Source organism: Vanessa atalanta, chromosome 4 (assembly GCF_905147765.1).
Source record: "Vanessa atalanta chromosome 4, ilVanAtal1.2, whole genome shotgun sequence".
NCBI lineage: Eukaryota > Metazoa > Arthropoda > Insecta > Lepidoptera > Nymphalidae > Vanessa > Vanessa atalanta.
Genome location: NC_061874.1, coordinates 9,283,158 through 9,298,798, shown reverse-complemented (window position 1 = coordinate 9,298,798; position 15,641 = coordinate 9,283,158). Strand labels below are relative to the sequence as shown.

The 15,641-nt window shown below is 31.2% G+C and overlaps 1 protein-coding gene across 3 annotated transcripts in view; it reads right to left on the bottom strand.

The window, feature by feature from the left end:
• The window catches only part of LOC125077824 (proton channel OtopLc-like), a 54,074-nt gene that overhangs the window by 15,725 nt on the left and 22,708 nt on the right, over positions 1 to 15,641 (bottom strand). For all 3 annotated transcript variants that reach the window (XM_047689904.1, XM_047689903.1, XM_047689905.1), the window contains 2 exons: positions 2,310 to 2,465; positions 1,376 to 1,539 (listed from right to left, as the gene is read on the bottom strand). In XM_047689904.1, the coding sequence (XP_047545860.1) occupies positions 1,376 to 1,539; positions 2,310 to 2,438 (293 nt within the window). In that variant the 5' untranslated portion in view covers positions 2,439 to 2,465. The remainder of the gene's footprint in view (positions 1 to 1,375; positions 1,540 to 2,309; positions 2,466 to 15,641) is intronic.

Here is a 15,641-nt window from a genome sequence, read left to right as displayed (position 1 = left end):
AGGGTGGTACTCGCAGGACGACTAGTACACGGGAATACCCACTAAAATACCAGCGATACAATCTGCGTCTCTTCGGTGGACGCCACGGGATCCTTTTCGTACGCTACCGTGACGATGCATGTCAGTCCTAATACTTATAATTAAAATTACAATATGTCACTTAACTTAACTTAAACTTAGTGTACAAAACATGGCCGTGGTACATTATTGCGATATAAACATTCTGAACAGACTGCATCTTCCGAATCTGCTCTTGACAGTGAACTATGAAATGTACCAACGTGAAATTTGTTCGGTTGAAGCGAACTTAATTAGTTTGTGTCCGGGGACATCATATTGGGTGCACTCCACCAACAGATGATGGACATAATCGACGAAGACTATCGACATCATTACAAAGGTTGGGAGAAATTATTTTTCTCAGGAAAAGTCCAAACTAGTTAGAAATGTGTTCTAAACATAACCAATGTTTTTTTGTACTACATTTTTCTGAGTAGAACTTAATTGTGTAAGATTTAACTAATAAATATTATATTGGTATTCAGTAAGACCACTCCGCACTGTTTTCATGCACAGTCCATTATTAAGACTAATAAGAATATTAAATTATCAACTAACAATAGCAATGGCGTTAGTAATGTAGCAATGTTATGTCTTGCTCTATACGCTATAAATATATACTAAATGGTGGCACATAATACACAATCGACAAATGAGAATTACATTTAATCATCTGGTAAGATTGATCGACGTTCAAGACCGGAATGTTTGTCTACGATTAATCTTACGAATCAATAATCTTGCCAAGATAATTATCATTGTTGTTTTATGTTATCATATCTTTAGCAGGAATAACATGTCAGTAGCTCAATGCATCTGTCATCTTTAAATATCGTTTAACATTGAGCCAAAAAGAACAAAAATGAGAGAATGAGAGGTGTCATGAGACACCCTTGCTTTTGCTCTATATAATTTATTAAAATAACACAATAAAATAGTTAAACGTGTCGGAATAATTACATGATAATGAAAATATTGTTAAAAAAAATTCAGAGTAAATTGTTTTAACAATCTTACAAGATTGTTAAAACTTATATTTTTTTTATTTGTATATAACAGTCGTATAAAATAGAAAGCCTGTATATTGGCTGGCATGTTGTTTTTTCTTACGAGACGATTTCTACCAGTTCACTCTAATGAAATAACTTAAGTTAAGAACTTCGAACCTAAAATAATTTAAAATTGAGTTTGAATAATGGCCAGAAATTTCTAGAAATATAGTACCTTAGTTTGATTATTTTCCTTTGGAGCTACGAATGCTTATTTGTATAAATTTATGATTTTTTTATCGAAATAAATATTTATGCATACTCACTTGGCATTCTTAGGTTTGGTTTCTGGTTGGCAACAAGCGCGGTACCGCAGCACCGCCTCGGTGGGTGTAAGTGCATCGGTCTCGTCCGCCGGCGCCTCACACTCGTCCGTGACGAGCGGCGCGCGCGCCGGCGACGTATGTGATCCGTACCCGTCGGAATTCAGCTATAGATTTAAATTGTATAGTTATCACAAGTGCATTTAAAATCTACGAATAAATAAGTTACGGTAATATAAAAAATATTTTCATAATTTGTAACTTATACAATTACAAAATTCACATACATATTTGTTTATCAACTTAAAATTTAAGGTATAGCTGACAACACTTATAGAGATATAGGATAAAGGCTCTCGAAATATATTTACACGTTTGAAAGCAACACTTATGCTTCGGAACGGCCTCGCATGATGGTTAATATACGGAATTATGAAAATTACATAACATACATTACTGAAATAAGGTCGAGACCTGAGCGAAAAATGGAGAAGAGTAGTCGGTCACCAAAGTAATACTAATTATTGCAAGTTGGCTTATCTAGATTAACTTTGTATATCTATGTATTCTTGTATGAACTTTGATTTTCTCTAGCGATATAGGTTATAAGTATTTAAGCAACATAAATGCGATACCTACATATATCGCATAGTAGTTTTATAAGTACCAGTATAAGTACCAAAATAAAATCTTGCAAAAACTCAATACCTGGTCAATCCAATACCAATATTTTTTCTCTTCGTGGAATACGAAAAATTAATAACTATCTTGACACACCGAATGATTTTTACATTAAAATATTGAACGTTTTTATAAATCTAAAATTAATAAAGCTTGAATTGAGACATTTTAGATAAAATTAACTATGTAGTTCTCTTGATCTCAATTCACAAACTTATTCGCAAAGTGTGAGGACCAGTACTTAATAAAAACTTACTTTGACAATAGTGCCGACCTGAGGGTCGGCCAGCTGTTCGGATTGCGCGCGTTGCTCGCGCTCGATCCCGTCTATTGGTGCGCCCAGCAGCCGCTCCTTCATCTCGTGGATGTAGGGGCAACGCTGCATCGCGATATAAAACTCGCGGACGCGCACCTAAAATTAAAAATATACACAAATATTATTCATCCTATTAAGTGGATAACCGTTTTTTTAATTTTCAAGATAAACATTTATACCAGATATGTATCATATATCACTGGCGTTAGATCAAATTTTATATTAAAACTCGAATAACTATTAATGTAAAATATCATATAATTTTTTATCCGTATTAAATAATATTTTAATATTCAACGTAATTACCAAAAACCAAATTTGTTTAACAAATCAATATATTATGTACTATATTTTAAAGAATAAGATCTGACAAATAACGTTGTTTTAACATGGCAACATTTCATTTCTTGCGAATAAATGAATTACGTACTTAAACCCGTACAAAATTCTTCGACAAATTTTGTTATCGACTAGGAATAATAAATACTATATTTATTGTATCCTCAGATTGATTTAAATCAAAATAAGATTTCCGATGCAAGAGGACTATTCATTATTCGCCAACAATACCATCTCTAGAGTATTATTGACAAGGCAAAATTCTTCGACACAATACGACGTCGGGAAGCAATATCGTGACATTGTTCCCGACCTTGTTTATTGACGTGACAATAACTAACTAAAATCTAACCTTGAATAGCTTTTTGCTTAACAATAATAAACAATTATATAAATGTTCATAATGTGCGTGCAGATTGCCCTACTAACTGTGAATTATTTATTTAAATACCAACGCGTGTTATTTATCGACGTAATCGAACACGTGCGATATTAATAACGTAAAGTTACTTTCAATAGAACTAGCAAGAAATTAATAAAACATTTATTTTGTCATACTATGGTTTTTATTATTAATAATTGCATTGATATAAAATTATTTTCAAGTATATAGATTTTTGTCTTTTTTGCTTATGAGTTTTATTTAATCGGAATTTTCGGTGAGAGTTAAATTCCACGAGTTTTCTGTCCTTGAGCGCAGTTCTTATAGCTTCGAAGTTTTTCAATCATATCATTCGATGAGACTGACATTTCAAGGTCTTAAAGATTCAAGACTCTTAATGTGCCGTTTGAGCGAAACGTTTTTGACGCAAATACGTTTTTTAATTTTATTCGATTTTCTAGTCACAAATCTATCAATTCAACCAGTGCCGATTCGGTTGCTAATTAGTATACAGATAAGCATTAAATACTTTATGGAATGTTTTAATAAGTATAAACTAGTGAATGAATATTTTTAATCAGGAAATATTTTTTGGTTCCGTACCCAAAGGGTAAAACGAGACTCTATCACTAAGATTGCGCTGAAGTCCGTCCTTCTGTCACCAGGTTGTATTTCATGAATCGAGATAGTTATTTTTTAGTTCTAATACGTAGGATACCTATTATGTTTTTAAAAAAAAAACATTGTCAAATATCATAACATTTTTTTAAGATTAATAAAGGACATCAGAATCATTTAAACTTAAATTTATCGAGTAAATGTCGCATGAATTCCTAGTTTTAATACGGATCGAAATATTTTTTAAAGGTTAAACAGTCTGACGTTAGCCGAATAAAATATTACAGGGAAACAGTGTTAAGAGCACGAGCCGCCGCGGAAAAAGCTGAGCGGGACGAACAATGCAAATATTCGTCTCTTATTCCAAATTGTGTCTTTGTTCTTTTTGAAGTTGAAACACTTGAATCTCGGTGTAGAATGAAGTCTTGAATATCAGTATAAAAACCTTTATTAAAAGTATAACGCTTCGTCTTATTGCCTCCACTGCTGGGCGCTAGATCATTTTCTGCCTACGGAATTAGAATTTCGATTCATCGGGGAAATGCTGCTAGCTATTTCTCACCATTCCACAAGATCATGATTTCTATATTGACTATTTTTATATTTGTATATAATTCAGGCTCTCATGTACGTAATCACACATTTTCCTCTCGTACATATGTAAGTACTGATGATTAATAATAAATTTTTATAGATGAAAAACCAACAACGAAACTTTTTTTATATTATTTATTTAATAGATATGACATACACATAGTTAAAGTTTATATGGACAAGAAATGCAGAAAATTAAAATTTATAAATAAGATGTGTTACAAATACAACGTTCATAGTTTACGTACTGCCATATACCAACTGCCAAGGACTTTATGCGTCATTTCAAACTTCAAAATTAATAACGCATTTTATGACACTTCTTGTGTTTTTTTAGTAATGGACAAGGTATCGTCGAATCATTTTATCTTATATTTTATTAACAATGATCTTTGGTCGAATTTCGAACAATGAACGACTACTAGTGATTATTATTTTTAGAATAAAACTTGTATAAAGATTGGGCACGATTATAACCCCATAGACCAGCAACGAATCGACGAATCTGTAACTTTCACATGACTAGGTTGTGTATATGTGCTAAGGAGGTTTTAACGACAGTGACAAAGCTAATTATAAATTGACTACCTGATCGACACTAATAGAGATAGGTAAATACATTAGTTAGCTTTAACGGTACTAAATGCAAATATCGGTCCGAAATCTATTGACGATCAAACAAACCTGTTGTAAAGCGAGAATAGCTCTTTATATGTTTTGATTTTTACCTAAAATTATTTATTATAGTTATTTGGTCTATGATACACAAAATTATTACTATTATTCCTTTTTAAAAATTTAACAAAAAACATATTCTAAGGTCTAGCTTATAAGCCTTCTTCTGAAGTCCTGGGTTTTAATTCGGGTAAAAACAAGTATGTCGGAGAATTCGGTGACAGCTCGCAGTTAGGAAGTTAAAATAACCTCCCATTTTTCAGAAAGCACGTAATTCCGTTGGTCAGGCATAGCTGATCTCCAGTCGATTTGATCTACTGTCCACCCATAGTAAGACAATAGAGACTGCACTTGTATTGATGCACATATATGCCCTATAAAACTACCCGAGTAATTGGCTAATATGTGAGACCAACGTGTTCGAAATTTGGTAAGTTACTTGATATATATTATTATCATCAGCCAACATTTCTGCGCAATTGGCTTGTGAAAATAATTAACAAGATTTAAGCCAGATTGGCAAACAGGTGAAAACAAATTAAAGCTAGAAAAGTTGAAATATCATCTTTTTTGTTTAAAAAATTCTAATGCTTAAAAACATCAATAGCGTAACGGTGAACATCCCAGGAAAGTATAATTCGCAGGTTCGATCCTTTTCTCTTAAGCTATATTTGTGCTATCACTTCTAGCACTGATCTCTGAGATTTGGATTATTATGATAAATATTATCTAAATTTAATCAAAGACGTCCATCATTTACTACTTTTTTATATAGTTCAATTCCTATTAAGGTATTCTCTTGATTTGGACGAATAGATAGAAATAATCATAAGGTCACAAAAGAGAAATGCCTATTTTTTTTAAATAAAATAAATATATATAATCGGATTCATGGGTTCTTAAAAGATTAAATCGTTTTCTATGTTTAATCAAAGTAAAAAATAAATCAAAAAATAGTTTAGATATTATAGAGCATAGAAGAGAATCGACAACAATACAAAATAAAAAACAGACCGATATCATGAACCATATCAGATGAAATATCATTTCAAAGCTTATTGTAAGCAAACACAATATTAACATTCAACAAAAGCATAAAAAGATTGAGGCTAATTAAAAAACACAACACTTTTCTAATTCCAGCGACGGTATAAATGTTTTGAACAGAAAAGCGGACAGAATGTTTTTACTGAGAGAAACGGCAGTATTATGTGAGGAAATACCGGGACAGACCCATCCGCCTCATGTGGGACTACACCGTATAAGGTATAATTGCGACGTGTAGACACATCATTTCTTGATTACTTTATTGCGGACTGAAATGACGTTAAATGCTGTTGATTTTAAAGATCCATTTATCTTCCTTGCCATATTTATATTTAAATCTTATGTACGTTACATACAAACGTACAGTTTGAACTGCTTCAACACGGTTGGTCTGATTTCGAAGATTGTTACCTTTGTGACCTTTGTTACCTAGTTTAGATCGGACCTGCTAGATGGCGCTTCTATCGAGAAGTTAATATAATTTGTTATTACACTCGGACTAAGCTGAAACGGGTGTTTTTTTTAAATATTTATATACGAGTATGTATAGCAGAACAGAATAAACTAGTTATGGCTTTTTATGTCATTAAAACAGAAAAATAATCAAAGTACACATATAAGTATATCTACGTATATCACAAACACGAAGATCTCCTATATTTCTGCAATACCAAACACGGAATTGACACAATAATATTTCTTTGAATGCTGGTACTTACCGCGTACTCGCACGCCTAGCACAGTACAATCGATAGAGTTAAACCGGGCTATTAGGTCACTGGACTATTACATGCAGAAATTATATTCTGCTTATAGTTTTTAATTTATGGAATAGGAGTCAAGGCTAGTGAAACATGATATACAGGGATACCACTCAAATAAGTTAATTGAGCAAGCCATATGTTTGCATTTGTGACAGCGTAAATGGCTTAAATGAAGGTGAATGCTTAGAGGAATGAGGAACACGTGTTATAATTATGTCTTTATGATCACTGATGAATGATTTTGGCCATTCCGGCAAATCTCAAAGGAAACTATCTAACTACGCAGGTCATTTAACTGAGCACAAGCGTGTGCAAAACCCCAGGCTACTAGGCTCGTATATTTCTTGACTCTCACGATCGGATGGAATAGTAACGTTTGGAGAAGGGTTAATCGCAAAACCAAAGGCTTTACGTGCCTTTCGAGTTACGAAAATGTTAACAAACTTCCAAACTTTAGGATTCTACTAAGAATTTCTTGACAGAAAAACTCAAAGACATTTTACTCGCACGGCGTGGAGTTTAATCACCAGACCTCGACATCTGCAGCCTGATGAGCTAGTCATTAGACCAACGATATAATATACAGGCAATATTATAATAAATAATATTTGGGTATCACTGTCTAACATTATTGTTATAAAATATTATTATTGGTATTAGAATTGCGCTTATGTGGGTAGTACACACACAGCAATACTTTGCACTATTCCGGTTTGAATATTGAGATACCGTGTATAAGGACAGGCACAAGGGGCGAATTGACGAGGGGCATTTTGGCGGTCTAAGAAGTGGTTTGTATTTACGGTTAAAATATATGTGACATACAAAGTTATTTTGCTTAGCCGTCTATTTCGTTCATGTGACGTGACATACGTAAGAGGAAATTCAGTCTTGTGCAATTTCCAGGAAATCCAATAAAATCACTTCATTTAAAGTAATAAAAATATTTAAGTGTATATGTTACAATTGTTATAGTAAATTAAATGTATGTATTTATTTTGTATTAAAGGAGTAGGATGCAAATTTACTATCTGTTGGTTAAACCAAAGTAACGTAACGTAAATTTACTATATCTATGTAAAAGAAACGTTCAAAATTAAAGTTTGAAGGTCACTTAGCAGTTTCAGTATCTCCCGCAGTTTCTGGTTAAGATCATCATGACTTTCTCATATATTTTAATTTTAATAATAAAAATAAAAGTACATTAAAAATATTTTATATTTTTCCTTCACTAAATTTGTTTTTTTTTTTATTATCAATTGAAGTGCAATAAAACCATATGAAGATACCGATTTCGAATACTGAAGTCCATAAATGGATTTAACAAAATTTTATAAAATTAATCGGATATAAATTTATTAATATTCAACTTTTAAAAATGTTTACCAAGGTTAATTTAAGTAACGATTGCATAAACTTCGTTAATTGAGTTTAATAATAATGGAAAACAATTGTACTAAAAATATTCTGTTATCTATGAAATAAATATAATAAAATACTGTACGAATTGTTAAGAATTAAATACAATCTGTATTAAAAAGGGTTAATGACACTCATGCACACATTCAAACACACACAAAGACAGCGAGTGGATGATGATGATGACGTAAGTAGCATTAATTGTCAATCGTATTAAAGTACTTACTGATATTCGACGAATTAACTTTTATCTAGATACTTTTTTAACAATCGAATTTAATCAACAACAGAAAACTTCTATTTATTAGAAACTCTATACACGCATCTTACGTTACAGTTCGCAATTAAAATCTAATGAGGGTCAATGAGGCAAAAAATGTACTTAATATTTTATAAAGAAACAAACTGCGTGGTCAAGTTAACTTTCCTACGGCATTACGAATTCTAGGTTAATTTATATGGCACAGATACTTTAAATGCGTTTTTATTGTTGTTTCGATTGACATTGTAGACTTTCGGATCTCAAGCCCATTTAAGGTCAAGACATCAAAAGATGTACAAGAATTAAAAGGTATGCGGTGACTGTATCTATATTCTATTCCAACCGACGGAATAATGATAAATAAACCTTACGTTATTGTATTGAATGCGTTTTCTTCAGCTCGGCTGTATTATTTACGAACAGTTCTTGATTAATATATATCTTTATTTATAATACAACACTATTACACTTATCACCTTGATCATTGAAGTTTAAAATTTCAATTATCGATATCATATCAATTCAGTGTTTTATTTTTGTCTTTATTAGGCCTGTAGTTGGAATGAGCTATTCGAGTATATGGAGATATGTTTAATGACTTCTTCAGATTCATTTCGCATCATCCATTCAACAGCCTTGCTTGGACAGGCATCAACAGGTGTGTTATTGTCATTATGGCACGTGTAGCTCTATTCCTGAATAATACGCACGATATCGATTGTGTAGTAACATAAATTATTTCATTTAAAATACATACGTTAAAATGTATCACGTTCTTAATATAATCAATACGGCTTAAAAAAATAATCTTTATGAATTGTAATCATAAAAATAGAAGCATCCCAACTGCTTACATACATAAACAATATGAAACATGTTTCAAAACATTTGCTAAGGCACAACGAAAAACAAGCTTTTTAAGAACACCTGTGGCAGACTAGTAAAATTCTCGTTAATATATTTTCGTCTACTTTATGACTAAGCACTAAAGTTAAAACTAATAAAAACATAAAGAACGGCATAACGAAATTGGGTCAAGTGAAGTAACAGCCATTAGACTTCGTATCGTAAACATACTGAACGCCCACAGTCCGATACCTCGTGGACTGTTGACTGACTATCAACAGGTAAATCCTCAATTGATTTATGTTCATTAAACTATGCTTACATAATTCTATACAAGAGAAATAGAGCGTGCGCTATAGCTGGAATTTGAAATATTTGTATATCGTATATTTTGTACATTGTTGTTACAAATTGATTACTCGCAGTGGGAAGAACGTAATTTAATTTTGTTGGACATATGATCTATGTAATTCGCATTGACGCTGTAAGTAATACCATAACCATTCATTACATAACCAATGGACCACCAACTTAGGGAGCCAAAATATTATGGTCCCTTGTGCCTGTAGACTCATTCATCGTTTAAACAGGAACACAACTATACTATATATTGCTATCTAATAATATCTGATGAGTGGGTGGAACCTACCCAGACTAGTTTGGCCAAAGCGCTACTACAAAGTAAAAGGTTACTTTATACTTTACTTCTGTGCCTGCATAAGATACAAAAACGAGATCGACTGTGCTTGTCATATTTTTGAAAGAGTAACGTGGTATATTATTTTATATACATGGTATTAAGACCATAGAAGTATTATCACAAAGTACAAGTTGCAGGAGCTGTCTGAATCGCGATAGAGATCGATAACGCTGTTGAAGAAGACGTGGGAATAATCGTAATCGTAAAATAAATAAAATTGCCTACTGTAGTTTAGTAGGCAATTTTATTTATTAATTATTATAAATTATAAAAATGTGCTTCGAAATAAAAGTGTTTTATTATCGCTACTAACATAAAAGTGCTTCGTTTATTTAAAACATGCTATGTAGACACACGAATAGTTCAAAGTTATATAAAGTACGAAATGTCACAATGTATTTATGAGTTACTTGTGGGTTGTTCTGGGTTGAATCTACATTTCGAACCCGTGGTGGCTTTACTTTTAATATAGTTATATAAAATGACCATCAAAAGCCTACTTAAATAAAGTACATTTTGATTTTGTTACTTAATAACTAAATGTAAAACAAAATAAATTTTTGTTTCGATTCGGCTACTTTAAGAAAAGATAACAATGGTAATGTTTTTTCTCCTTAATTGTTAATAGTAAAGTTCAACGTAATTTACGGACACGATTTTTTAATAATCAACATACAATAATCGTTTGTTTATGTAGTTATACAGAAACAGCAGTAATTAACAGTTATAATTAAACCTTTTGACATAAATTTAAATTCAAGAATGTTTATCTGAAGATACATAAACCAGTTTTAAAGTAACAATGATAAATAACCTCAAGTATTATAAATTAATCTTTTAACCCCAAAGTACATAAAACTCGATACTAGAATTTGCGTATACAGTGATACATATTTAGATGAGTAAATTTATTTGAAATATCGTATAACATTCTAACAACGATACTAGTTATATAAGATGGCGTTTATTTTGTTTCAGATGTTATATTCGCAAAAAATAAAACTTTGGCGTCAACCAAAACACAACGCATTTTTTCATTGTCCATAGAAGAGATGGCAAAATAGCAAAGTATAAAAGAACTGTTCTTTAAAAGAGACAAATGTTTCTGGGTACGCCCTTGGTAACGTAAGCTAGACAATCGTCATTGTACAAAACGTTTTCTGAGTGGACTTGCCGAGAGATAAAACATCATCGTAACAATTTACACTTCATTCTTGAGCTGTAAATATTACCATACAAATTTACATTCCACAAAATACATTTTTTTATATACTAGGGCAATACTGCCGTGGTATATCTATAATGCCGTTATCTACCTAAACTTAATTTTGAGTTAGGAGCAAAAAACGCGGTAAAAATTTAAATCTATGTAACTTATTGATTATAGCACCAATTTGAAACCTAAAAGCACCAAAAAATTCGTCAAGTAAAGTCCTTTCCAATTACTCTTCTGTCATATTATAAATATGATTTTATTATAATGAAAAACGCTTTTTTCGTTCTTGTTAATTATCGATGTTTCTAATGTCTCGCGAAGAATTCACTAAAATGCCGCTAAGTATACCTTAACGGCCTTTTAGTGTTTCTATTTAAATTAATAGTATAGACTTTTAAAGTACTAAAAATAATCTTATAGATATTTAGCTAAAACGATGTTATAGTACATAACCCTGTTTTAGCTTAACATTGGGAGACACAGAACTGAATCATGTTAGACTTTAGTGGCGTTATTGGTATTTTACCGCTTTTAAGTCCGGTAAATTACAAATTTTAATTAGTTTCGATAAATAATTTGATTCATTGTTACTCTAAAACGTAGTTAAAACTGGAACCCTTTACGTTAACGGCATCATAGCGAAACAATTGCAAAAATATTTGAATAATTTTATTCAACCAGTGAAACTAAATAAAGATAATTTTTAAATAATGATATACCATTATTTCGCAAATATAAATATTTATTGAATATATAAGTAAGTTATGTTATTAAGCATCGTATTTTGTTTGACAAAACATCACTTATAACTAGATTTGTTAGGAACTTTCAGTTCTTTACTAATACAAATATCACATTAACTAAGTAGGTAATAGGCACTTATGGTTTTAATGACGATAACAATTATTAATTAACAAGAGAGACCAAAAAAGTCTTTGTATGTATATAAAACTAAAATATTACAAAATCACATTTTATGAACATAAAATTATTTATTTAAAAGAGATATATATATATTAAATAATAAAGTATTCAATAAAAAAAAAAAGAATTCACAAACAAAACTTTTTTCAAAATATTCTTAATACTTAGGGTTATATATAAAAAAATAGTATATAAAAACTTAACACAGTAACTTTAATTAATGCAAAAAAAACCTTTATCAAAATAACATGTCTTAAAATATTTAATCAGTCTCAAGAAACTTATTGTTTTTAAATGTTCATGTGTCTGAACTTGTCCCGGCATATTCATTTTCTTTAATTGGCAACTTTTTTCAAAATAACAATTTGTGAGGGGATTGTGATTATGCTAGATAGTTTTTCAAGTATATCAGCTTTTCTTCGAGGTTCGATACATTTTGGTTCAGTTCTGAATTCAAATTTCATTGAACGTGGATTCAGGTAATGTAGAACAATAATTGCCATCAACAGAAGTGCAACGCTTTCGCAGGAATCCTGGTTCAAGCGAAGTTTTCGCTTTACTAATAGATCCAATTGAATTTCTACGAAGTTGTTCCAAGGTTTTTTTTTGCTAGAATTAACATGATCCTTAACTTCATAATCTAAGGGTAACAGTAATTACGATCAACGTTTTGGCTACGCTACGGAGGAATAGTCGCTCGGGCATAGAATTCTCGCAACAAGCAGCACCAACCGTGTGTGTACGTTCTCGCTTCAAAATTTGCTTATTGTCAAAAGTAAAATTCTTGGTAAATTATCTTCTCAGATTCATCTAACATGTTGCTTCCTGAGGAATTAGATGGACAGTAATATTTGCCAAAAACAGAATCATCTGAATCAAAATCTATATTTGTATTTAGTTGGACTTCTAAATCAAGAGGAGAATCTGGAGGCATTATTTCGTTGCACGTTAAACTTACTTCGATGCTTGGGTTCACAATATTATGAGGCTTGGTAACAAAACGATGGACGGTACTTTTAGTCAATAAAGCTTCTTTCAACTTATTTGTATGTAAATTTGGCAAATGATACGAGTTGTAGGTTGATTTTGTCTCACAAAATGTGTCAAAGATACTGCTGATCATCGAATAATGTCTTGTATAGGTATATAGTCAATATAAGCAGGAATACTGTTATTTTTCTTCTTTATATTTTGGTTTGGCGTTAATATTGTAACGGGACTCTCTGGCTTGTCTTTAATCATACTGAAAATAGTTTTAGCTCTCCTGGTTAAATACCTTCTGTAAGAAGAAAAAAAAATGTATGCAATAAACAAACAAAAATAATAAAATATTACGAGATCAAAATTATATCAATCCTGTTTTTTAGCAATTACAAATGCCATAAAAAAGTTTTCATCCTCAGCGGGGTATTATTTATTATTTTATACATAAAATAGATATACTTACTAGTTTCTACCCACCACTTCGCTCGTGTGAATTTCAGTTTACGTAGGAAAAAGCATAAGCATTTCTGTAAATAACTCCTGACTTCGTCATCCAGCTATATAATATAATAATGTAGTAATTAATTATGTGATATATATAGTATATAATAGTATGAAAAAGAAGCATTAACAACTTCAAATTTCTGTTAGAAAATTTCACCCAAATAAAAACGACAACAAACAGGAAAAGTTGAATAAAGACAACTTACCTTCAGTTACGATCCTCCATAGTTGCAAAATTGCGGTAACAGACATGAAGTGACACGTCCTTCACGGCGAGCCCTGACTCCTGACCGCGGCACTAGGATCGTTACCTCGCCGCTCCCGGCCGGCGAGATTATTTAACGGCACTATAGCGTATTATTGTGAGATAACGACACTTAATCTAATATTTAAGGTCTATTACTTTTTCGATTTATTTTAGAAATACCGTTACTGGCTCATAACGTTCCTTAGCTCAATATATACTTATAACAAATGTTAAGCTATAATGCCGTTAAATTTTGTTAACCACATTTAAGTCTAACACTTTCAGTTGACGGCGTTATAGGTGAACAAACGTAATCCTCTGTATTAAAAAAGAATAACAATAAAACAGTTAATGTCTTTTAACCACTTTATAATGTGCGAAAGACCGTACAACGGCAATCTAGTTAAGCAATCATAGGAAAAAATTATAACAAAATATAAGTTAAGGAACTTTAGCAGCTATATTGACTCCAAAAGTTACTTAACGAGTTTTATGCTTAATAACACACGAGAAAAAAGGCATTTAACGGCATTGTTATTAAAATTATTTTCAAAACTAATCAAGATATCTAAAAACCGCATATATATGTCGATAGAGAATTTTTTTCTTATTAATATGCCATCAAAAGTTGAAATTCGATCAGATGTCAGTTAACGGCATTTTTGTTATACCACGGCAGAATATAAGTAGGGCAAACGGGCTACCTATCACCACGCGTAGAGAAGAATCTCTCATAAGACACCTTACCAACACGCTATGATTCTGCGATTTACACTGGCTCACTCCCCTTCAAACCGGAATTCAACACTACTAGGCTATACTACTATTAGAGAATTATAATGCATGATAGGCTTCAAATATAATTTTTAAGGGTTTTTTTAAAAAAACAGAACTACATATTTTGTGAGAACTCGAGAAATGTTGAAACCTTACTTACAGCAATACGCTATTTAATACGTGTCGTACACACTTTAAATTATAATTATTGCTGTCAAGGATTAGTTCGTAACATATGATGATTGTGTTCTGTAGTAAGTTTGAAATTCATTGTGACAGATAATTTCTGCTAATGAAATTCATTTTCGTTTCTATTTTTAAAAGTTAATAAAGATTTAGTAAGCTGAAACTTTTGAACTTTTGCTAGTAACTTGAAGTTTGTTTAATTTAATAACTGCACTAATTATGAAGCCAACAAAAATAATTATGAAATGTTTGATTTTAACCAATAAGAAACTCTTCCATCGCTGTTAATTAGATGCTCCCTCAATTAGTCCAATTATATCATATTACAAATAACAATACTTTCGTTTCGAAAGTTTGACTAACTTTCAAAGATAAAAAAATCATCTACACACTTTTTCGTTTTGTTCTTTCTTGTAATCAGAAATATAAGAAAATTTGTTTATTGCTTCCCGTACACTAACAACGGTTCTTTAATAATAAATAAACAAAATGTTTATTAATTATTCCTGTAAGCGAACGGTTTATTTTTAGCGTTGTTTATAACGTGCCTTCCAGTGAGCTGATTGAGGCTATCCTTCTAATTTTTCACGCCATTTGAAACCAGTCCATTGAAAATTTGTACAAAGTGACTTTAGTAATAAAATTTCGAAGCGTTAAATATATATTTATATACATATTAGTCTAACAACACCTTGTTATTAGTTAGTTTTCTCTTTAATCTATATATAATATAGATTAAAGAGAAAACTAACTAATAATATATCTAATATTATAATACGAAAGAAACT